Source organism: Molothrus ater, chromosome 5 (assembly GCF_012460135.2).
Source record: "Molothrus ater isolate BHLD 08-10-18 breed brown headed cowbird chromosome 5, BPBGC_Mater_1.1, whole genome shotgun sequence".
NCBI classification, from domain to species: Eukaryota; Metazoa; Chordata; class Aves; order Passeriformes; family Icteridae; genus Molothrus; species Molothrus ater.
The window spans coordinates 69,196,553-69,218,841 of NC_050482.2; the positions used below are offsets into that span (position 1 = coordinate 69,196,553).

At 39.4% G+C, this 22,289-nt stretch overlaps 1 protein-coding gene across 2 annotated transcripts in view; it reads left to right on the top strand.

Moving 5' to 3' along the window:
* PTPRO (protein tyrosine phosphatase receptor type O) overlaps positions 1–22,289 on the top strand; it is a 148,617-nt gene that overhangs the window by 84,266 nt on the left and 42,062 nt on the right. For both annotated transcript variants that reach the window (XM_036401773.2, XM_036401774.2), the window contains exons 3-9: positions 6,688–6,846; positions 8,698–8,850; positions 10,949–11,398; positions 12,301–12,462; positions 15,217–15,416; positions 17,677–17,797; positions 19,730–19,923. In XM_036401773.2, coding sequence (XP_036257666.1) covers positions 6,688–6,846; positions 8,698–8,850; positions 10,949–11,398; positions 12,301–12,462; positions 15,217–15,416; positions 17,677–17,797; positions 19,730–19,923 — 1,439 coding nt within the window. The remainder of the gene's footprint in view (positions 1–6,687; positions 6,847–8,697; positions 8,851–10,948; positions 11,399–12,300; positions 12,463–15,216; positions 15,417–17,676; positions 17,798–19,729; positions 19,924–22,289) is intronic.

The following is a 22,289-nucleotide window of genomic DNA, read 5'->3' on the forward strand; positions in this document are numbered from 1 at the left end:
CTCTTGTAGCAGCCTTTGCTCCTGAGTTCATCTTTTGGGGCACAAGACTACAGAACTGAAAGTAAATTTGGAATTAAAAGGCAGGGTGCTGGGGTGGGATTTTTAAGGTGTTTCAATACCCTTCAGGTTTTGAGAAGAGTTCTTAAAACTCCTTTTGTGACCACTGGTTTCTCCTACAAAAATGCATGAGGTGGTATTTGGTTTGTTGTTGGGTTTTTTCCCCCTCTCATTGGTATTGTCCACTTCCACTTCCCGTTTTTCATAATTTTATGACTATCAATAACTTGATTTTTTTTGGCAGATAATAATTAAGATAGATCTATATTTTTCTTTTTGCCCTGTGCTCTCTGAGTGCTTAATATTCTTGGTTTATTTAATCATGCAAAGATATGTAACTATCTAAATTATTCCAGCTATATCTTAGACATGAAAGAATGGCACATTGCAATTAGCTTCCAGTACCAAATTAATTCCTGTTCTAACTCCATTGGTGTCAGGAGAGCTTTACCAGTGGCAGATTGACCCCATTCATTAGGCTGCCACAAAATAAATCAAGCAGGATAGCCGGTGATGCCAATGTGGTTATTCGCAAGGCGCAGTGCTCACAAGAGTTTTTTAGGGATCTCCTGGAAACTGCAAAGGAGATCCAGATTTTCAATGTGTGCTGGAGGTCTGAGTTTCACACAGAGCTGTGTGTACCCAAAAAGTGCTCATCAAAACAAGACCAAGGTGCCTCAAAGGCATTGCCTACTTAGAAATTCAGTGAGAGTCATGAAAGACCTCTGCTTTCTGGTGGTAAATCCTTATGACATTTCCTTTCTCCTGTTCATGTCTCCCATAATATGCTACCTCTAAGGGAACTGGCAAGAAAAAGCAAGAGAAGAACACATTTAAGAGAAGACTTTTGTTTTATCCCTTAAAGGGTTTCTGACCAGAAAAGCACTGAAAAGCTAACAATATATATATTTTATACATTATATATAGGCATATATATGTGTAACTCTTCATATAAATACATGGGCATAAATATGTACACATAAAAATACAAAATCATGTCATATAAATATACCTGTAACATAGAATCATAGTATCATTTAGGCTGGAAAAGACTTCTAAGATAATCAAGTTCAACTGTTAACCCAAAACTGTAAAGTTCCTCACCAGATCATGTCCCCAGGTGCCACCTCCACATATTCTTTGAACACTTCCAGGGATAGCAACTCAGCCACTTCCCTGGGCAGCCTGTTCCAATGCCTGACCACCTTTTCAGTGAAGTTTTTTTTCATATTCAATGTAAACCTTCAGATTTGTCAGGCACCATTTGTCCTTAACAAAGCCGTGCTGTCTGTCTTAGGTCACCTCCTTGTATTGCATGTGAACATGTCATCCATGTACATATTCATGTGTATATATGTTCCTTTTGAGCATTCCATTGTTCATTTGGTTCTTTTCTACAAGACTGCACAGTTCTCATTGTCTCTGATTTGAAGAATTTCAGGTTTCTCTCATGTTAATCAAAAATACCACAAGCTGTAGAATTTCCTCATTTAGGATCTGTGGTCCAGATTGTTGCAGTAAAAAGGATGAGCTATTTGAAAACTCTTAGATAAGAAACCTGTAATATTGAATTTTAGCACAAAATAGCCCTTTTTGCTTCTGATTCTGTAGCAAAGTTGTGTTCAGCAAATTTGGCTCAGTGTATCTCTGAAGGAGAAAAATGGAAACCCTGACTGCTTTTTAAAGATCCTTGCAATGGTTTTGAGAAGAATAATTGTGAGAATCTCCTATAAGTGTAATTGTGCTGTGCCTGTCAAAGTCACCTGTTCCAGTCTGGGCAATGTTGAACAGTTCTGGTATCTCACACAACTGTTTCAGGCCTGCTTTCCTCTGCTCTTGGAGCTTTGGCTTTTCAATGGGGATGAAGTAACTCTGGAATTTGTATAATTTATTTAATGTTTGACATACTTGACTGAAAATTCCACCTTATTACTAATTGATTTTAAAGTAGTTTATGAAATAAATGAAGAGCACATCTGTAAAATCAGTGATTGATGTTCTCACTCACTCACCCTACATTTTCCCAGCTTGAAGCCTTATTTTATCCTTCTCAGGGTGACTCATACCCATATAGCATCTTCTTCTTTTTTTTTTTTTCCATGTGCACTGTCAGCTTTACGTTGTGAAGGAAAAAAATGTTTATACATTTGTAGGAATGGGAAAAGCTGTACATTGCAAAGATACTGTGTGCTGCAGGAAAAAATGTGTCTCTGCTGGGAATTGGAGAAATCTGGATCTGAGGATCTGTGATGGTAATTAAGAGCAGCTCTGCCTGGCTTTTATTTTAACTGATGATTAGGAATTCTGAGTGGTAAAATGTTTCATTGTTTCAAAAGCTGATGGTTCCCTGCATACATAACTGTGAAATATGTTCCCTTTAGGGGGAGTTCTGCCTCTGTGTCTCCTATAAAAATATTCTCCTGGAGAGGCCAACAGCTGCTGCCTGGGACTCTGATCTCCAGCCCTCAGAATGTAATTGGCATTACACCCAGTTAATGCTCTGTTGTCATTGTGCCAGATGCTGCAGGAAGTGATTCAGCAGGTCCAGTCCTTTCCTCTGGCTTGTTAATGGATCAGGGTTCTTTACCTCTGAGCTTCAGAGGATTTTTCCCCTTAATGAAATGTGAAACTTTAGCCCTTCATGTTTTTTTCTCTTTCTTAAAGGATGACGTGAAACACCTTTAGAAAGGCTGGTTATCCATGGCAGCCCTAACTTTGAAATGTAACTCACAACAGCATCTAGGTCCATTAGGGCTCATCTTCTCCCAGCAAATAAACCATGTTATCCTCTTTTTAGGGTGAAAGAACTTCTCCATCAGAATCAAAGAAACAGAAAGAACTGCAGCCTGCTGTAATTTGCCTTGTAAGGCAGATCTAAACAATTGGCCTAAATCTGTTCAAGAACAATAGATATGCCTTTGTTCTTGTGACAACATTATTTTTTAGGTTGTGTCATCTTTTTATTTATCACCTTATGTGACCATGTAGAAATTGCACTACATGTCATCATTGCTCAAGTGCTATTTTCACTTACATTCCCCCTTCATAAGCAATAGCACAATATCACTATTACCTATCATAAACTTGAACATTGTGTTCCCAAAGTACTGAACAAGATCTTCTTTAATGTCAAAGATGGTTTCTTTTTAACAAGAGATAAACCATCCTAAAGTTTACAGCATAATGGAAGATTTACCCTGGCTGTGACTTACTCCCAGTAATGATACAGCTACATAAGTAGTGTCATCCTGGGGAGAAAATCACATAATTCACAACTTCTTCATGTAAATAAAGGGAATTACCCATAGGGGTTAGGTCACTCCATTAATGGGGCATCTTTTTTATAAAAGTCACAATATGGAGGTAAAAAATTATTAATCTGGGTCCAATGTGAGAAACAAAAGATCTCAGTCCCACATGTAATGCTGTATTCAAAGCCACAGCAATAATCAATTCAATTTGTAGAGTGACCCAATCTGCACATATTGCAAACAAATTAATTTGGATTGAAATATGGTACTTATTTTCATAGCACATTTTTTTCCCCTCCTGAATTGCAAATATTAATGTGTCTGACACAAACTGAATGCATTAATGGAGGATTTTGCATTCAGAATTTTCCAGGGCATCGGAGAAAGATGTTAGGCACGTTTATTATGCTGTCTTGATGCTTGTGTAATGCAAGTTATGTGCTAAATGCAAAATGCTGGAAAGTCCAGGATAAACAGGGAAGTTGAGTTTCCTGTAAACAGATAAAATGGGAAAGCAGCTGCTACAGAAGCAGCAGTTCTGAGACACTAAGAAAAATGGCAAATTCAGGTCTTGATCCTGCAATCTTGTCTATGTGTGTATAATATAATCTCCAAGTCTAAAAATAGAGATTGTAAGTGAAGAGGTGGTTTAAACTATTAAAAGGGACAGTGAAATGCTCTAAATCCCTTCTGTAATATGACTTCACCATAGTACAGGGCTTTTATAAAGCTCTAAGTATTAAATTTCTGTGATTCCACTCAATTTAGGCTATTTCTTGACAGCCATTGAAATCTGTGACAAGCTGCATCCTAAACACTGAAAATAGTAAAATTAAAAAGACTGGACTGCTTATGCTCTGAATTAATAGATAGTAAAGAGTGGCATTTTACATATTCTTTAATTCTAATAGCCCTAGGAGCAGTTAGTAAGTGGAAGACAGAACACAATCTGCTGAGCGTTCTTTTAATTTCACACTGTGCAAATAGCTTTTGATGTGAAGATTTGGTGCTGAAGAAGTAAGATAATGGGAGGATCTTTAAATTGCATTATGCCACTCATGCAGCTCTGTTAACATCAGCCATGAGCAAGGAGAGGATAGTGAGAGGAAGATAGCGACGCGAAAGAGAGTCTGTGGTGATTACCACTTAATTCAATTGTTGCTTAATTAAATCAAAGCATCAGGAGGAAAAATCATCTGGATTAAAAATGAATATAGCTTCCATCCTTTATTTGATTTGTTGTAGGAAGGAATAAATAGGGGTAATTGAATCACTGGCACAAGAAAGTTTCAGTAATTCTTTCAAAAGAGGAGACCTCAGATATGAATGAGATAGCAGGAGAAAGCCCAAGGCACACCCACCAATGTGGGAGATGCCTGCACATAAGCTCTGTGCTATTTAGAGATTGTTATTGACATTTAAACCACTCTGGTGTGCTGTGTGAGCTGTGATATGAACCCTCTGGCCATGTGGAGAGTCATTTCCACTCTTTATTTCGGAATAAGCAACTGGAAGAGCATTGGCAGAAAGAAGAGGGTAGGCTTTGTTTCCTGTGCTCTGCTCTACTCCTGTTTATTTCTGGGCTATCATGAAATGTCAGCAGAATTTTCACAGATCCCATCACTGAAGTGCCTGTTGGTATCTGTGGAATGGGGAGTTTCTCTTTGTAAGTGGTTAGTGTACAAATATACTGATATATATCTGATGGAGATAATGCTATGAGAAATAGTTTAATAATCCCACACTATTGCATTTCCATGCTCTGGTAAAGTTAGAAATGATGAGACACTGGTTCTGGTGAGAGATTTTGTTTGCATCTATGGTTTTATTCCCTGTTGTTTTTTCTTCTCTGTTTCTCATCACATCTAGAAACTTAAAGCTGTAGTGGAAATACTCTGCTGGTCATTGGGATTTAGTTTCCTTTTTTACTATGGTCTTACTTTTCCATCTTTGATTAACCTACTCCACCTCCTGTGGGATCACCACTTTTGATTCTGATACTGATCTTCCCATTTCATCTGCTCTTTCTCCTTTCCATTGTGACTGTGCTCTTCGGGAAAAAAATATTTTATTAGTTTTTCTCCAGGGCCTAGAGCAGCAGAATTTTGAACTCAAATGGTCCTGTAAGGCTGTGCTAATCAACAGCCTGAATTTTGCAATCTGATCCCTGTAGTGTGCAAGAACTAAATCAACATGCTAATCTTTATAAGGATGTAGGCGTAATTGTATTAACTATCTCTATTAAAATATGTTACTATGACAAATTTCAGCTAACAGTATAACCTTGCTTGGACCTCTTAACCACAGGATAATTGGGTTGCTGTCATTTTTTTCTTGCTGAGGAGAGTATTGAACAAAAGATGTTCTTTCTTTTAGTTTTTCTTGGGGGTTTTTAATGAATAAAGAAGGCTGAATAAAAATGTGACTCTTATTGTCAGCAGCAATGCAGCAGTGAACTGACATGGCTTTCCTCAGCTGATGGAGCTGCACTGGTCTGGATTTCAGATCGCAGGACACAGGATAATTTTCTTATTTTTTCTGGCCTACCTGACTCTGAGTCAGAGAGCAGCAATTCCTGACTTATCTCCTTCCTGTGCACAGGCTTTCCCTGTACCCTCCAATAAATCACTTTTCTTCTCTGTACCTCAGTTATTCATCTGTAAAATAATGGTAGTGGTCCTGTTTATTTTGTAGAAGTTTGGTGTGGATAAACAGATAAGATGTGGGCCTCTCACATGGTGGGAATGGGGACTGTATAACTACCCATGAAACAAAGAAATGTATGGGTACCAAAATAGGAAATCTTTATTCATGTAGCTTCCTTTGGCCATTACACTGATTATTTTCTCAGCTCATCTTGAAAGCTCTGCATTTATGCTGAAGTCACAAACAGCTTCAAGTGTTGTGTTGGTTTTGTCTGGGCACTTCTACATGATTGACAAGTGTTAAAGATGAAAATATTTCTGAGGTCATGACTGTGAATACTTAAATAATAACTTTTTTTAATGTCAAATATGGACATTTTGCCATTAAAGCATAAGTGTTAAGAAGATACCTTCTTTGAAGGGAGAGAAATATAGAAATACTGGCTTTGACAATGTCCCAGGTAGTTTGCCCCTCACCTCAGTGAAACCCTAAATATCATCTGGTAGATTTAAGAGTGCCTGTGCCATACCTACAAGAGCATTTATTTTCATTGATATTGTATATATACCATATATATGGTATATACCATATATATGGTATATACCATATATACCATAGCATACCTTCAAAAACATTTATTTTCATTGATATTGTATATGTGCAAAGAACTCGGTTTGCCTATTAATCTGCCCCTTTCTTCCTTTTTTTCCCCTTTTGTTTGTATATCCTTTAGAACCACTTCCTGTGAGCAATGTTTCTATCTATGATTACAAGCCATCTCCAGAAACAGGAGTGTTGTTTGAAATTCAGTACCCAGAGAAGTACAATGTTTTTACCAGGGTCAATATAAGCTATTGGGAAGGAAAAGACTACAGAACAATGCTCTACAAAGGTAGGTGGAAACTATTTCACCAAAATTTAATGTTAACTCTGCTGGAAACATCCAAAACAGTGGCCTTAGATGGGGTTTTGACATGTATTTATACAATGATTTGTGCTTCTGGTAATGTGCTTATATATTGTGAAGTAAGGGATGGGTCTTTGAATTGAGCTGGTGGTTCACTTGGGATTTTTAAATTGCTAGAATCCTTGTTCTAGTGATCTTCCCCTTCTTTTGGATTTTAGAGGAAGACTCTGGATTCTTGTATTCAGACTGACATTAGCCAGGGAAGGCATCCCCAGTCCCTGGTGCTTTTGCATCAGTTCAAAGCAATACAAAAGCTCCCAGGCTCTTCCCTCTGGCCAAAATTCCCTCTTTGGTCTGTGGATGATAGGAAAGCTCTGGATGTCCCAGAGGAGGGAAACCCATTCAATAGACCTGATTGTTGGCACAGGATCAAACCTGGTGGTTCTGTGTCACCCTGCAGTGACACAGTGCTATGCTGTACAGTACATCAATGCAGCATTCAGTGTGTCCCTGAGCTAATAAACCCTGATGCAAAATAGAAATTTCAATGCTCCTAAAGAAATCTAATCAGGGACAATCAATCTAACAGTCTAGACAGTCAGCCTGAGCAAACAACCAACCTGAATGATCTGAACAAGAGCAAATTCTGCTTTCTTTTTTTATTTGTTTGTAACTGAACTCTTTCATATATTTGTTTACAACTTTTGCCCTGCAGTATAGCTTAAGCACAGTATCTGTCTCAGAGATATAAATGGGGCTATAAATGTCCTGTGGGAAGCACCCTAAGAGGTGAGGAATCCACCCACGTACCTTGTGGACCCTGAAACCCCAATGGTTTGACATCACATAATGGCAGTAAAATCCAAAATCAAATCAAAATTAAATCCAAAATCAAAATCTTTGGGCAATCCTGTAAGTGCTGAATTGAATTTTAGGCGCTGAATTGAATTTTAGGCACTGGATTAAGGATCCCAGTCTTCTGACTGGTCACTGTACACTCTCTTTAAAGTCAGCAGAGGAAGATACACACCTCCAGAGGGAGGTCAGAGTATTTGGGAGTCTTTGCTTCAATACAAAGTGGGGCTAGAAATCCTCTCCTCAGTGCTGTAAAGTGCCAGAAGTTAGGAAGGATAAAGTCTGGATCATGGCAGAAAATACAGGTGACCTCTTTGCAGAGAACAAAAGGGACACCAGCAGTAATTTGTCTCATCCACAGCTAATAGATGGTTCTGGGGGCTGTAATGCTAAAACTGCTGATAAATAAAAGAGTCAGCCTAAATTAGGAGATTCACTAATCAGCTTGCACACAGCCAGATAGCCCTGAGCAAGTTCTCCTCAGCCCTCATGTGTGGTGGATGTGGGCTGAGCCCTCAGCACCACTCAATTGTTCCTTTGAACATCTCCCACAAACTCTGGGCCTCAGTCAGCAAAACACCAAAGAGGTTTTGCGTGCAGCAGTTAAAGGTCTGCAGGAACTGTCAGATGCTCTTTGAGATATTCCCTGTCACATGGAGCAGGTTGCCAGATTCACTTCCCTTGCCAGTGAAAAGCAGCTCTCGTGTTTCTTGTGCTGGGCTTTTTTTTTTTGTTGTTGCTGTTGGTTTTTTTTTTTTTTTTGGTCTTTCTTTTTCTGGTAGCAAAGTGGCTTTGACAGCCAGGAAAAGTGTTGGCAAACTGAATTATTACAATTTCATGTCTCAGAGCAGGCTGAAAAATGTTTAAACATCTAAAGCATTGCCCATTTACCATGTGCAGTCACATTATCAGAAAGTGAACATTTGATGCATTATCCACTTTTTTTTTTCCTTCCTTCTTTTCTCCTTAAACCTTCTGCAGATTTCTTCAAAGGTAAAACAGTTTTCAATCACTGGCTGCCAGGCATATGCTACAGTAACATCACCTTTCAGTTGGTATCGGAAGCAACCTTCAACAAGAGCACGCTGGTGGAATACAGTGGGGTCCAGCACGAGCCCAAGCAGCACAGAACAGGTGATGAAAATTCCTACACACCATTTCTTCCAAGTCTGTATTGCTGCTTTTCTTGCTGCTCTGGGGAGGGGGCTGATCCCACAGAGAGCATGGTCTGTGTGGGAGCACCCCTGGGAGCACAGGAGGGGGGGGAGGACGTTGTGGCTGTTCCTTAGGCTTGTGATGCAAACAGTGCAGAGGGAAATTTGTGTGAGTGTTTCTGTTATAAAGCTTGCTTCTTATAAAATAACTTCTCCTTCACTGAGGTGTCCTAGGCCTTATGCGAGTATCACAGACACGTTTTCTGAAAAATCCTTTTGCCAGGATTTTTCTCCTGAGAAGCCTCAGAAAATAAATGTAAGCAGTAATTATCTGATTGCTTGGAGTGTGGTTTGGAGGTTGCTTACCAACAGGTGCATCTTTGATTGCTTCCATGTGGATTTTTTTTCTTGATGACCAATCACAGGTCCAGCTGTGTCAGGGACTCTGGTCAGTCACAAGATTTTATTATTCATTCATTTCTAGCTTTCTGATGTCTCCCTCCTTTCTCTTTCTTTAGTATAGTTTTAATATATAATTTTCTTTTAATATAATATAAATATCATAAAATAAGAAATCAGCCTTCTGAAACATGGAGTCAAGATTCTCATCTCTTCCCTCGTCCTGGGGGCCCTCAAACACCACCACATGCGACGAATGAATTTTTATGCCACAGGAATAGCTGCACTGAGCAGACTATTGATCTGTCTCTGTTGCTCTGTCTCCTTGTGCAGTGAGTCACAGCTGAACTGCTCGAGAAGACCTTCCTCACTGTGCACTTTTCCATCACGGAGAAGAATGTCATAGCTGCCCGACTTGGCGGCCACTCTGTGCCCTGAAGCATGAACTTTTAATTTCCAAGACAGCAATGTTGCAAAGGCTGAAAATTGCATTTGTTCAGGGTCCAGAACTAATTTAATTTGGTCCTGAGATGGTGCCCAAAACTTTTCTGTTAATCTCTTGGACCGCAGACATTTATCAGGGTCCAAAGTGAAATGTACCAGCGATAAAATCAAAAGGCCAAATCTTCAGATGAATACACTGGTGCTGGTCCATTGCCTTGGACAGAACTAAGCCAACTGATGCCAGCTGAGTTCCGTCCTGAAGATCCTAAATATAGTTGTTGAGGTATAGAACCGTAACCAACAGGATCCCTTTTTTTTTTTTTTTTGCTGCTGCCCTCCCATGCCTCATTTTTCACATGAACTGCAATGAGAATGTAGAGTCTGGTTTTCTATTAGTGGCTGTGACTGCGATGGGAGTTGAACAAATTAGTGCGCTGTAAAGTGCCAGCTTAAAAGGTGCCAGGCAAACTTATTTGCAGAGGATACTCACACTTAGAGTGTGTCAGGAGAGGCAGACAAGCAATTACAGTGAGACAGACAAAATGCTGTGTGTTCACCTCCTGGCATCAGCTGAAGTAACTTCTTGCGTGCCAGACTCTCGTCTTGTGGAGACCCAAATCTTAAGATCAAGCTTTCACAAATATTAAATTTTAAACTGATGTTTAATGCTTGTGAAAAGGTGGCTGCTAAAAGCATATGAAAAGCCCTACAGCAAGGTTATTTTTTTAAATATGAGCTATGCCATGTATTCCTTTTGCATATGTTTCAATTAATTTCTACAGAGGTGGGCTTTTTTTCCACGATCAAGAACTTCCTGGAAGACACAATAAAGATTCACTGTTAAAAATTCACACTGGAGTAGCCTTGCTGTTACAATAGCACTGAAATTTTCCTGGCATTCTTTATTGTGATTATGCTGTGAATTTATCTGTGAATTTACTCATCTTGATCCCTCTACAGTCCCTTCTGCTATATGTATGAGAATAAGCAAGAGAAGGGAGGATCTTAGTGAGAAGAAGTTATTTCAAGCAATCCCTAGGAGAATGCAATTTGTTTGGGGAATTAATACATTTAAAGGTGCAAGCAATCCCTAGAAGAATGGTATTTGTTAGGGGAATCAATACATTTAAAGGTGCAAGCAATCCCTAGAAGAATGGTATTTGTCTGGGGAATCAATACATTTAAAGGTGCACAGAACATACCCATTAAAAGCCTATCCCTTGCTTCTCTTCTAGTTCCTTACCCACCCCGAAACATTTCTGTCCAGATTGTACCAATCAACAGGAACAACTGGGAAGAGCACAGCGGGAATTTCGCCGAAGAGTCCTTCATCGGACCGCAGGAAATCATGAGGAAAGAGAAATCCAGCCATCCTTCAGAGAGCTCCACTGAAACCCCAGCAGCAAACTCCTCTGCAGCCTGGCTGGATGAGCAGTCCAACAGCACCGAGGATGGAGCCAGCTCGCAGCCCTCCTGGTGGTCCAGTGAGGCCGAGTCCTCCGAGGGGGAGGAGGAGTTTGTCCGTGCAGGTTCCAGGGATTATGAAGCCACTGATGCCAACACGGGGTCTGGCAGACCCACAGCAGAACCCCCGCCCTTCCTTCCTGTGCAGATGGTGCTGACCTGGTTGCCCCCAAAGCCCCCTACTGCCTTTGATGGTTTCCACATCAATATTGAAAGGGAAGGTAAACCAGAGCCTTGTGCCCTTCTCGTCCTCCTTTTCTGTAATTCCATTGGTGGTTGTCTCCTCCATGAATTATTAATTATCTGGTACTGTGCTTCAGAGTATTGCTGGCTGGGCTCTATGTACAAATCAAAACCAGCTAGGAACATGTTTTGAGCTGTTTTATTTTCCAGCATCAGTCTCATTACATGGTTATGACAATGGGAAGATGCCATCAGCTCACATCCCAGGCAGCAGACCAAGAACTTACAGACCAAGAACTTAATGTTACAACTTACTTTATAAGTTTTTTGACTAATCACACAAAGCAAGAGCACATTGACAGTAGTTCTATCCAACCACAGGTACCTTTGGTTAAAACAATGATTGCTTATTTCAAATACAATACCTGCTTGTAAGCCTTAAAACACAATGCACAGAGCTCCATTATTAAGTTTAAAACTTCCTAATATCTCACTAGATATACTTTTCTGCAGCTATTATCCTTACTTTTCTACTTTTTACATCTTTTTTCTACTGACCTATCTCGTGACTATTGCTTAGCTCTAATCACAGTTCTGCTGTCCTTAAAAGCCTGCCTTTTGCACCTTTCCCAAAACCCTCTGATTTTATAAATTCCCACACAGAGGGCTTTGTTAGATCCCATGTATTTCTTGAGGAGTTTTTGCATTGAGCAGCATCTACTTCTGGCTGGGCAGGTGTAAACCACACTTTTCAGTTCTCTTTTGTTAAACAGGATTTTTACTGTTGTACATATTGCCACACTGTTTGAATAAATCCTTTTGGATACCTTTTAATCCCACAGCTGAAACAGGATTAGCATTTCTGATATAAATAATTCTCTTGGTGGCTGGAACCTTTCAAATTTCAATTAATCCACACTTTTTTTTCCCTCTGATTTAGAGAATTCCACAGAGTTTTTGACAGTGAGTGAGGACACTCACAAATTTGTTGCTGAACTGAAAGAACCAGGAAAATACAAGTTGTCTGTAACAACATTCAGCTCCTCTGGCTCTTGTGAAGTTCGGGGAAGTCAATCAGCAAAAACACTCAGCTTTTATATCAGTAAGTATCTCATCAAACTCAGCTTTTTCTCCCTGAGCAACACAGCTGTAATATACAGAGTTTGACCACTGGGGTATTTCTGGCACCTGCTGATGGATCACTGGGGTCTGGTCTTTTGGAATTCCCTGTGCCAGAGAAGGAAATGCAGTGCAAATATGTTAATGTATTGCAACCTGCCTGGATCAGCCTTGGTTGTACCATCTTGGCAGTTTTGGGAAAGCAAGTGATGTGATGGAGTCAGTGCTCAGAAGTGAATTGAGTTTCCCTTTTCTCACAGTGAGGATTTAATTCCAAGAATTAATTTGGTGGTTGTAGAGAGCTGTGGAAATATTTAACTTTCCTACTCCTGGAGTATGTACTGTGTTAGGGATGAAGGGCAGCACAGGCTGAGAGTATGGGAATTGCACAATTAAACACTGAACTCTGAAATGGAATGGTCTCTGAGAGAACACAGAGCAAATTACAGCAGATGAAGTGGTTCAGCCTGCTAAATTCAAAGGAGAAAAAGTAATTTATTATTTCCCTGTAGAATCCCAGACTTTCTTAACTGGAGATTTAGTAAAAGACAAAGTAATAATACACTACTGTGTAAGCTAATACCATGACTGACAATTGGATCAGCAAGTGAGACAGGTGTTGGTGAATTCAGATCATTATCCTTCTAATGGCTGCGGTCACCCTTGTACCTTTTTCTACAAAAGGAAATAGATATACCCTACAGAATGCCCATGGAATACTTGCAGCACTGCACAATTTTGCAAAGATAATATCTTTTTGAAAAGATAATGCCTTCCCAAACCATGAATGCTGCAACAAGACACAGTAGCCAAAGCTGGCAGAAAAAATCCTATTAAAAGGAAATGTAGTCAAGCACTTCAGTATATAATGAATAAAAATTGTGCCTTTAGTAGCTCATAACCTTTACAAATACTAGGTATTTAAACTTTAATTCATCATAATGCTAGACTGCGTGTAGCAATTCCACTATTGCTCCATTTTTAACAACTTTATACTGGAAAGAAACAATAATTGGAAAACATCCAGAAAACAGCACATGAGAGAGAAGGTCTCTGCTGTTGTAATGTCACTGTCTTCTGTTTTTCTTTAGGAATAGTTGGACAGCTTTATTATATGAAAAGCATTAAAGTAGATAAAGAAATATGTAGCATTGCTATTAGTACCAAATGTTGTTCCACTTTGCAAGGTGTGACATATTCTATTTTCATTGAGCAGTATTTAATGCTTAAGGTGTCCACCATGCTAACTGTGGACCTGAGAGAAATGAGAACATGTTAACCCAAAGTAAAGGGGTGTGGATGGCCAGATTAAGGATGAACCTTATTATGGATAAAGTATTAAGGTGTTAGAGGAAGGCAATGGCATTTTAATTTTACATGTAACACATAAGAAACTTTGGGTTTTGTCAGTTAGTTTTGCAGACTTTTACAACAAAATTGAGGGTTCTTGGCAGTCATTTTAGTTATTCTGTCAAATGCAAGGTCCTTAATATTTTAGATAGATTTTATATGTATTTCTGGTAGAATGCCAAATTGGAGATATGAACAAATGCTCTTAGGTTGAAATTGCTTTTCCATTCCTCTTTCTGAGTCTGATCAAGTAGGCTTTTTGTGTGGGGACTACAGCTCTGGGTTATGACACGAGGCATCTCTGCTGCCTTAATGCCAGTGCTGAAACAGTTTCTGAATAGTGAGACCTACATGTACATCCTCTTTCTCCAGAGAATAATCTAGTGATCAAATTCCTCTTTTTTACCTGTGTGGGTGTGGGTCTGCTGCTGTGAATAAATTTTGCCCACAGTATCAGTCCTATTTTCCTTGTAATGCTTGGTTCATGAATCATCCTGTCAAATTACTGGCTTTAGGTTACATATTTTTGTTACATCCAGATAGCAGTCAAATCTGATAGCCTGATCTTAAACCACATTCTTGCTCTGGCATTTGTTTTATTTTATCAATAAATGTAAATTACCATTAGAGTTGCATGGAGCAGGAATGTCAAGGAGACAGAGGTCACAAGTATTGCTTAAAAGTGACAAGAAAAATGGGCTATTTTCATTAAATACAAAATTTTGACCAAGTCTAGCTGAAGTTATTTTCCAAACTGTTCTTTTATCTATATTTAAAGCTGTGTTCTCAACCAAGTGCTCCAAAAAGAATGAGATTCTTCACTATGGTGACCTCTGTGAACTTGATTTTATGCTTTGAGGCTATGGTGTGCTTGGAGGGTGTGTTAGTGTGTGGAGACGTGAAAAAATCTGTGTGCTTATCCTTTAATATTGGTCAATGATCTGTACATTATTGGCTGCCAGTGCTTTTAAGCATTCCCTTGGAGCAAATCTGATCCTGCTGGGTGGTTTCTGGTAAGCAGCAGAGACTACTGCCCTCTGAATTTCCAGACAGGCACGTTCCTCTTGTCATGGGCTCTGCTGCAGGTTATCCCAGGGGCTGCCACCTCTGCTAGCTGGGGGCTGTGGGGGTGGACATCTGCCATTCTAGCCTCCCTCACCTGAAAGGGAATAAATAATAAATAAATAATACATTTTTAATTTTTATAATTATTTAATATATTATATGTTATTAATAATTAATAAATAACTAAATAATTATAGAGGGAATAAATAATTATAAAAGGGAATAAAGGGAATAAATAATTCCCTGAAAGAGGGTGTTTTAACCTGTGTACCTCAAATGGATGGAGTGGCTTGCTCACCTGTGCTTTTGGGCCATGTCCCAGGCCCCACAGGTGAGTGGATAGAGGAGCTCACTGAGAAGCCCCAGCATGTGACAGTGACAGTGCTGAGCTCCACGACTGCCCTGACCTCCTGGACAGCATCACAGGAGAGCAGTGGCAACAGCACCATCGTGTCTGTGCTCTCCCTCACCTGCCAGAAGCAAAAGGAAAGCCAAAGGCTGGAAAAACACTACTGCACCGAGGTAAGGAGCAGAAACTGGAGCATTTTCCAATCTAGTAAAAATAATCACTCTGCTGTTTAGAATCCCTGTGCCCCAGGGCTCTGTCAGGCTGCAGGGGACAGTGGCAGCTGCTCCCTCCTGCGGTCCAGAGGGAGGGATGTGGCTGGTGCTGAGTGGAGGGGAGAGCCCAGGAGCAAGAATGTGCAGTTCACCACAGGCTTGTTAAAGTGCTGCTTCTGCTGGACTTGCTGTGGCTTCACTCAGGCATGTGCTGCAGTGCATCTGTAAAAAGCAAAGTGCTCACATGCATGGTTATCATCAAAGCAGCATAAATTATTTCTTAGCTGTCCCACATTTGAGTACAGAGCCTGACTGTAAATCTTCTGGAGGTTTGGAGATGATCAGAAGCCAGCTTGTCTTTTCATCCATAGGAAAAGGTGTCAGCACTGGGAAACAAACAGCAATTCAGACCACCAGTGATTTGTATGGACAAGTCCTTTATGGGATGTGTTTATAACCATCAAGAGTCCTGAACCCCAAAACCTGACTGTTTTTTGCTGCTTGAAACCCTTAGTGAGTGCAGACTCTGTGCCTGTGGTAGGTCAGTGGCTTCAATTAGAAAGATTCTAGCCCACATCTCAGTGACCTCACCAGGATGCTGATACAGCCTTTTTCTGAGCAGGGCCATGGCTTCTGTCTGGCTCCCTGAAATGTGTGTGATGGAGGAGGCTGCAAAGCACTGCAGAGCTGCCCTGCTGCACCCTCAGCCCACCCATGGGAATGGAGGGGACTACTGGCATCCTTGTAAATCACCTCCTTCAACTTCATGATCAGCCTTGCCAGTGAATTAATAATAATTTGCAACCCTTAAAACGCCTCTTAAAATTAATCTCTGGAGAAGTTTTGAGTTTCAGTTCAACAATGGCTTTGAACTTAAATGTTTGGAAGTGTCTTGTTGGGACAATTTGAGAATTGTTTTTCAGAATCAACTGATTTTATTGTTACTTGTATTTCTTAGAAGTACAGTCATTTAAATGGGAAACAAAGTCCAGTAGGTGATTATAAACACAGATCCCAAACATTTGCTTTTATAATTTGCACAGATACTACAGGATTCATCTGCAAACTCAAAAACAAGTATCTATAGTTAATCTGTGAATAAACAAGATATCTGTAAATGTGTATTTACTGCAAGTAGGTTGAAAAGTCTAAACACAGTTATTTGTTTCTTTCTGTATTATATATATATATATTTGTATCAAATTTTATCAACCTACTATATACCTGGAATTGTTAATAGTTGTTGGTTTGGCTTCTCCATACTGACCTGAAAAGAGCAAAATTCAGTGCAGAGTTCTATCCATTTCTAACATGGTGCATAATAAAATTGATTTAGCTTTCCAGAGCAGCTGGTAGAGACAAATTCTGTTCCTCACTAAATCTGTGCTTGGCAGTGATACACTCATGTGCATTGCAAAAAGCTACCAGTGCAGAGGTGGCTGTGATACAGACTTTGGGAAGGTTGTGAAGAAAATATTAGTAGGAAATACCAGCCTGCAGCTCTAGAAAGGATGTGTGAAGGCTTTTCCTCAAAGCTGCTCTGTGCATTTGCTGTTGGTGGAGTCTTCAGGAGATGAACCTCTTCCTGCTGGATCAAACCAGGAATCACTTGGTCAGGAATTCTGCCCCCAGCTCTGACTGAAACCTGGTGTGGCACAGCAGGAATTTTAAAGAAGATGTTTTCAAGCTGAAAAGAAAAATCACAATGCCCCTTAGTTATAGTTTGTGGTGCTGTGGAGGGGAGGTGACAGAGAATATTTCCTCTCTGATTTCACTATGGAATCACTCAGTAGCTGCAGTCAGAGGACAGATTCCCCAAAATGCTGCTGCCTTCAGCTCACAAAGCTGCATCAATGACTGATGGAAGACCTCAGGCTCTAATTGAAAACATGTGGTCTAAATACTCCAGCCTGAGTAATACCACCTGAAAATGAATAATGTAGCCTGAATATTGTAATAGACTTTGACAGTAGGAGAGAGTGGGTCTGCAGTGAGGTAGCTGACCTCATGCAGCCAGGCAAGTGCAATTCTCTGAGTCAGATCATTTGTGAGGCCAGTCCTGACCACTGCCAGTTTTGCCACGTGGGGCTTAATGAATGAAGTTCTTGCTGCCAATGTGCTTTGATTCATGCCTTTTGTAATGGAGCATTCAAGTACAGTCTCAATACTCTTTTATTAATCAAGTAAATGCTTCATATCTGATGAGTTCCTCTCCTCCTAGGTGAATTCAAGCAGCAGCCTCATTGAGAATCTTGTTCCTGGTGCCCAGTACCAAGTTGTAGTTTACCTACGGAAAGGACCTTTGGTTGGACCTCCCTCTGATCCTGTCACATTTTCCATTGGTAACCCCTGAACCTATTGATTGAAATGCTTTTATTTCTTTTTAGGGTTTGATTTTTTTCTTTTTTTTTTTTTCTTTTCAAATATATATAGTATGTTCATTAAGTCCTGTAGACCACGCCTTGATTATCTCAAGTTTAAGAGTGAATCTCAATCTTCTCTGCTTTGGGATTTGAAAATGAGAAGAGCCCTCTGAGACTGACACTGACATTTTCAAGAATGTTTTATGTCCAACAGGCAGAGCTCCTGCCCCCATACCTGTAATTCAGGATTTCACCAGGCTCCTAGAAAAGATCATTTAAGAAAGAATTCAGTAACTTTTAGTTTCAGTGTAATTTATTTTGTTAAGATTACCACTTAAACAAAATGTATTAAGTAGAGAGAGGGAAAAGAGAAAGAGATTCAGTGTACAGAGTTACATTTGCAGAGAAATATTCAACCTGTGTCACCCAGCTTCTCCTTTTGACAAAATGTCTGCTCACTGGGACAGCAAGTGGCTGAAACTTAGAGATCTTTCGTATTTTTAATGCTGCTTCTTCTCTGTGATGTAGGGAAGAAAGTGAAACAGAAAAAAATGTTATCCTGTTAAGAATTTAATCCTTAAATAAAAGCCAACATGTGGCTTAGTGATTATGGTGAGAGCTTTTCATTCTAGTCAATCTTCTTATATATTTTCATAAATTTGATCGGAATAAAAATTTGTAAAGTATGCTATATTTCAGAAAAGGAAAAATTACTATGTAAATATTTATATATACTTTAATGTTAAAATTTCTATCATTAGATAGTTTTCACAAACACTTTTGATTTTCTTTCTCACTGTAATTCAAAAATCTGCAAATTTGCAAAAGTAAAATCATGTATACCCAAAGTAAATAAGTTACTTCCTTTTCTCCACATTTTTATGGCCATACATGAAAGTTTATACAAAACTGAAAATGGCAATCAGTTTCTAAATAGAACATTTCATAACTTTCATATTACAAAGGGGCTGTTTTTATGCAGTAAAACAACATCTGTATGAGTTTTCATTTCACAACAGTTTATTGAATATGATACTAAAATGAAAGAACTGAAAAACAAATTGTCCTGTGAACTTACCAGTGGTGGCTAATGACGAATGAAACTCAAATAAAATAAAATGCACTTTAAAAAGTATTCCATTCTCCCCACATTTATCCTAAGGCTCATTTTCACAGGGTGAGTATCAGCAGTTCAGAGAAAGCAAAGCAAAGATGTGGTAAATGGTTTATAAAGGTAAAAGGCAGCCATGTGCCAACATGGGCTGAGTAGCCTGGGTGCTGATCTGGGTTCTGACCCGGTGTGCTATAGCTGGGGCTCTGCAGCCCTGGCAAATGGTAGCTCTAAGTCCTTATTTAAGTAGCCTCAGTGAAATCATGGAGAATAATTGTTTTCCAGACCATCCAGGCTGCAGAGGTTGACCCTTAACGTGACATTCTTCAAAACACTTGACTCTTTCTCAGTGTCACTGTCTGTAAACAAGAATAGCAGTACATGACAGAACCTTCGGGTTCCCCAGGGAAGGAAGGCTGGAGATGAAAACTTTCCTTTCTTACAGTGCTCTGGCTTTTGATGCTTTTGGTTTTGAGCATCTTGAAATATCTCCTGAGCATCCTGATTTTCAAAGTAGAATAGAACCCTCCCTTTTTGAGAAAGTGAGATGTGTACTTGATCTCAAGCTAAGCAGCCAACACAAAGTGGTCTGTAGCCACTTCTGAAAAAGTAGTTTTAAACTCGAGGACAAATGCTTAAAAAATGGTATTCAACTGCTTGTGACCAGGAAGTTCTTGGGGATTAAAGTCATGAGAAAACCAGAAATAGGTAGAACTTGATTAAGGAAAGGTATTATTATTTTAAAATAAAGCGGAACTGATAACACATGCATGTTACTAACCATAATTTCTGCTTTACAGTGCCCACTGGAATAAAGGATCTGACTCTTTACCCTTTGGGACCTACTGCTGTGGTTCTGAGCTGGAACAGACCTTTCCTGGGGGTGTTCAGGAAATACGTGGTAGAAATGTTTTACTTCAACCCATCGACCATGACCTCGGAGTGGACAACCTACTATGAAATAGCTGCCACTGTCTCCTTGACTGCCTCAGTGGTACAGTGACCATTCCTGCCTTGCTTTCCCATGCCTGTGTGGCCCTAGCACCTTGTGACACTTTTTTTTTTCCCAGCCTTTTCCCCATGAATATGTAGATATGTATATGTAGATATATATGCCTTTAAGCCTGGCACATTTTTTTCCCCAGCAAAGCAGAGAAAATGACCAAGGGTGCTGGAGGCATTTTCTGTTCTAAAGTAAGGCACTGCCAGCTGAACCATGCTAAATTTCAAGCAGAGCAATGAGACAGGAGTTTAGCCTCTTTTTTTTTTGCTGTTGCTGTTGTTTAGCAAGCCTAGAGGCAGCTTCAGTTTGTGGGTCAGTTTGTCAGTCAAGGCTTTAAAAGTTCCATCATCTCCTCGGGGGGTGCAGTGCAAGGGCTTATCTACATAATTAATATTGATAGTATGGATTTGGGGCTTGCAGGCTGGTCTCTCAGTGTGCCACGTGGAAGGCTTAGCTATGGTTTTTGTGAAAAAATGCCTTCATGTTTCTGAAGCTGCCAAATCTTTGGCCAGGGTTTTTACTAGGTGAATGCTGATCTCTGTAAGAACACACTCACACATAGATTCACAGGTGCCCTTGCAGATATAAAGTGAAATTTTCCTCCTCTTTTCCATTATTTCCTGGAGAAAGGGAAAAGATTTTACTCCAGCTTTGCTGTAGTGTGAGACAGAGAGCAATTCCAGCTGAAATTAGTTGTTCAAGAAAGTTATGAGTATGCAAAAAAGATAGCAATAACTTCTGCTGCTGGTGAGAGCCACTGTGATTTACTGTAATTGATTTGCATAATACCATTTGTGGAGTCATTTTGGCTCCAGCAGCTTTACTGTAATTGGGTATGTGACTATAAATCTAACATGTAAGTCTCCAGGGAAATTAAAAACAAAAATAACTTACCAAACTGGTAATTAATATCTTGTAATCGTGACTCAGCACAAATAGATGAATAGCTGAGTGGTCTAAGTGATCGAAGAAATAAAGCTATCATGCAGAGTTAATGTGGTTCATTAGGAAAGGACATGATGTTGTCCCTTACTGTTGCAAATCCTGCTCATGGAAGCCAAGTTGGAATAGCTTTGTCTGGATTTCAATCTGAAATGCAACAGTGCTGCATGGCAGCTAAAGTGAGCATTTCTTCAAGGATAATTTTAAAGACTAATCCTGAATTAGGAAAAGAATGTTTCCCTGTTATTCTATTGTGGCATTTAATGTACAGGTAGGGACTGGTGAACTTTTGTTTGGGTTCTCCACTGGTGCTTCAGAATCCCACTGATCCCTGCTGACACCTCTGAGTGGTGTATTCTGAAGCAACAATGAGAAGAATCAAAAATCAATGTCTCCAACAGCATGAAATAATCAAGCCTTATTTCCTGGAGGGCTAACATTTGATGAGAACCTTTGGAACTGGATTTGTCTTTTCACTCTCTTTAGCTGCTTCATTCATTTTGTGCTCTGCAATTTGAAAATTGTCAAAGTGATGTTGGTATTTCCAATATGACACCAGGGGCATGTCAGTAGAAGTCCAATCATATTCAAGGATTTGGTGTCAATGTGGATATAACTTTTTCCAATAATCATGAAAAGAAAAGATCACACCAGCTATATTTGCACTGTCTTGTAGTATCTGGAGAAAAAAAGGCCACTGCAAACAACAGAGATCTGTAAAAATAGCAATTTCTACATTGTTGAAGTTGTTCATTTTTTTTCAATTTGCTTTTATTTTGAATTTTAAAAATATCAAGCGGCTTTTCATCTAAACATCAATATCTTAAATGTCCTGTGCTGTCAGTGGAAGAATTAGAATTTTAACTTAAATATTACATGCAATGATATAATATAAAACATATTGCTTTTTATACTTCATTTATATCTCATTTATATTTACATATATAATTTATGTCTCATAAGTCATTTATGTTTCATTCCTATTCCATTTATAATAAATGATAATAGAAAGTGAAATACACGTGGAAAATTGGAAAAAAATACGTCTCTTAAAGTGACAATATCTGAGACAAAAACATCCATTCTAATTTATCCTCAAACCCCATTTAATCAAACTAGAAACACCTACATTTTCCAGTTAAATATTTTGCCTTCATCAAACTGAAATTGTGATGGAAGATTGCTCTGTGTGAATGGTTCTGACCACCCTGGAAATCCTTTGAGATTCACGTGGTGGACAGAACCTGTGACCAGGTGGATGTGGATGAGCAGCAGAGCCATCACAGCTGTGTTTCCTCCCTCTGCACAGGGTTTTTAGTAAATTGAAAGGCCAAATTTCAGAGATTTCCTGTGGTATTTTCGGGGTCCCCCAACGTGCGCAGGAAAGATGAATCTGACTCCATGTTCTTAGAAGG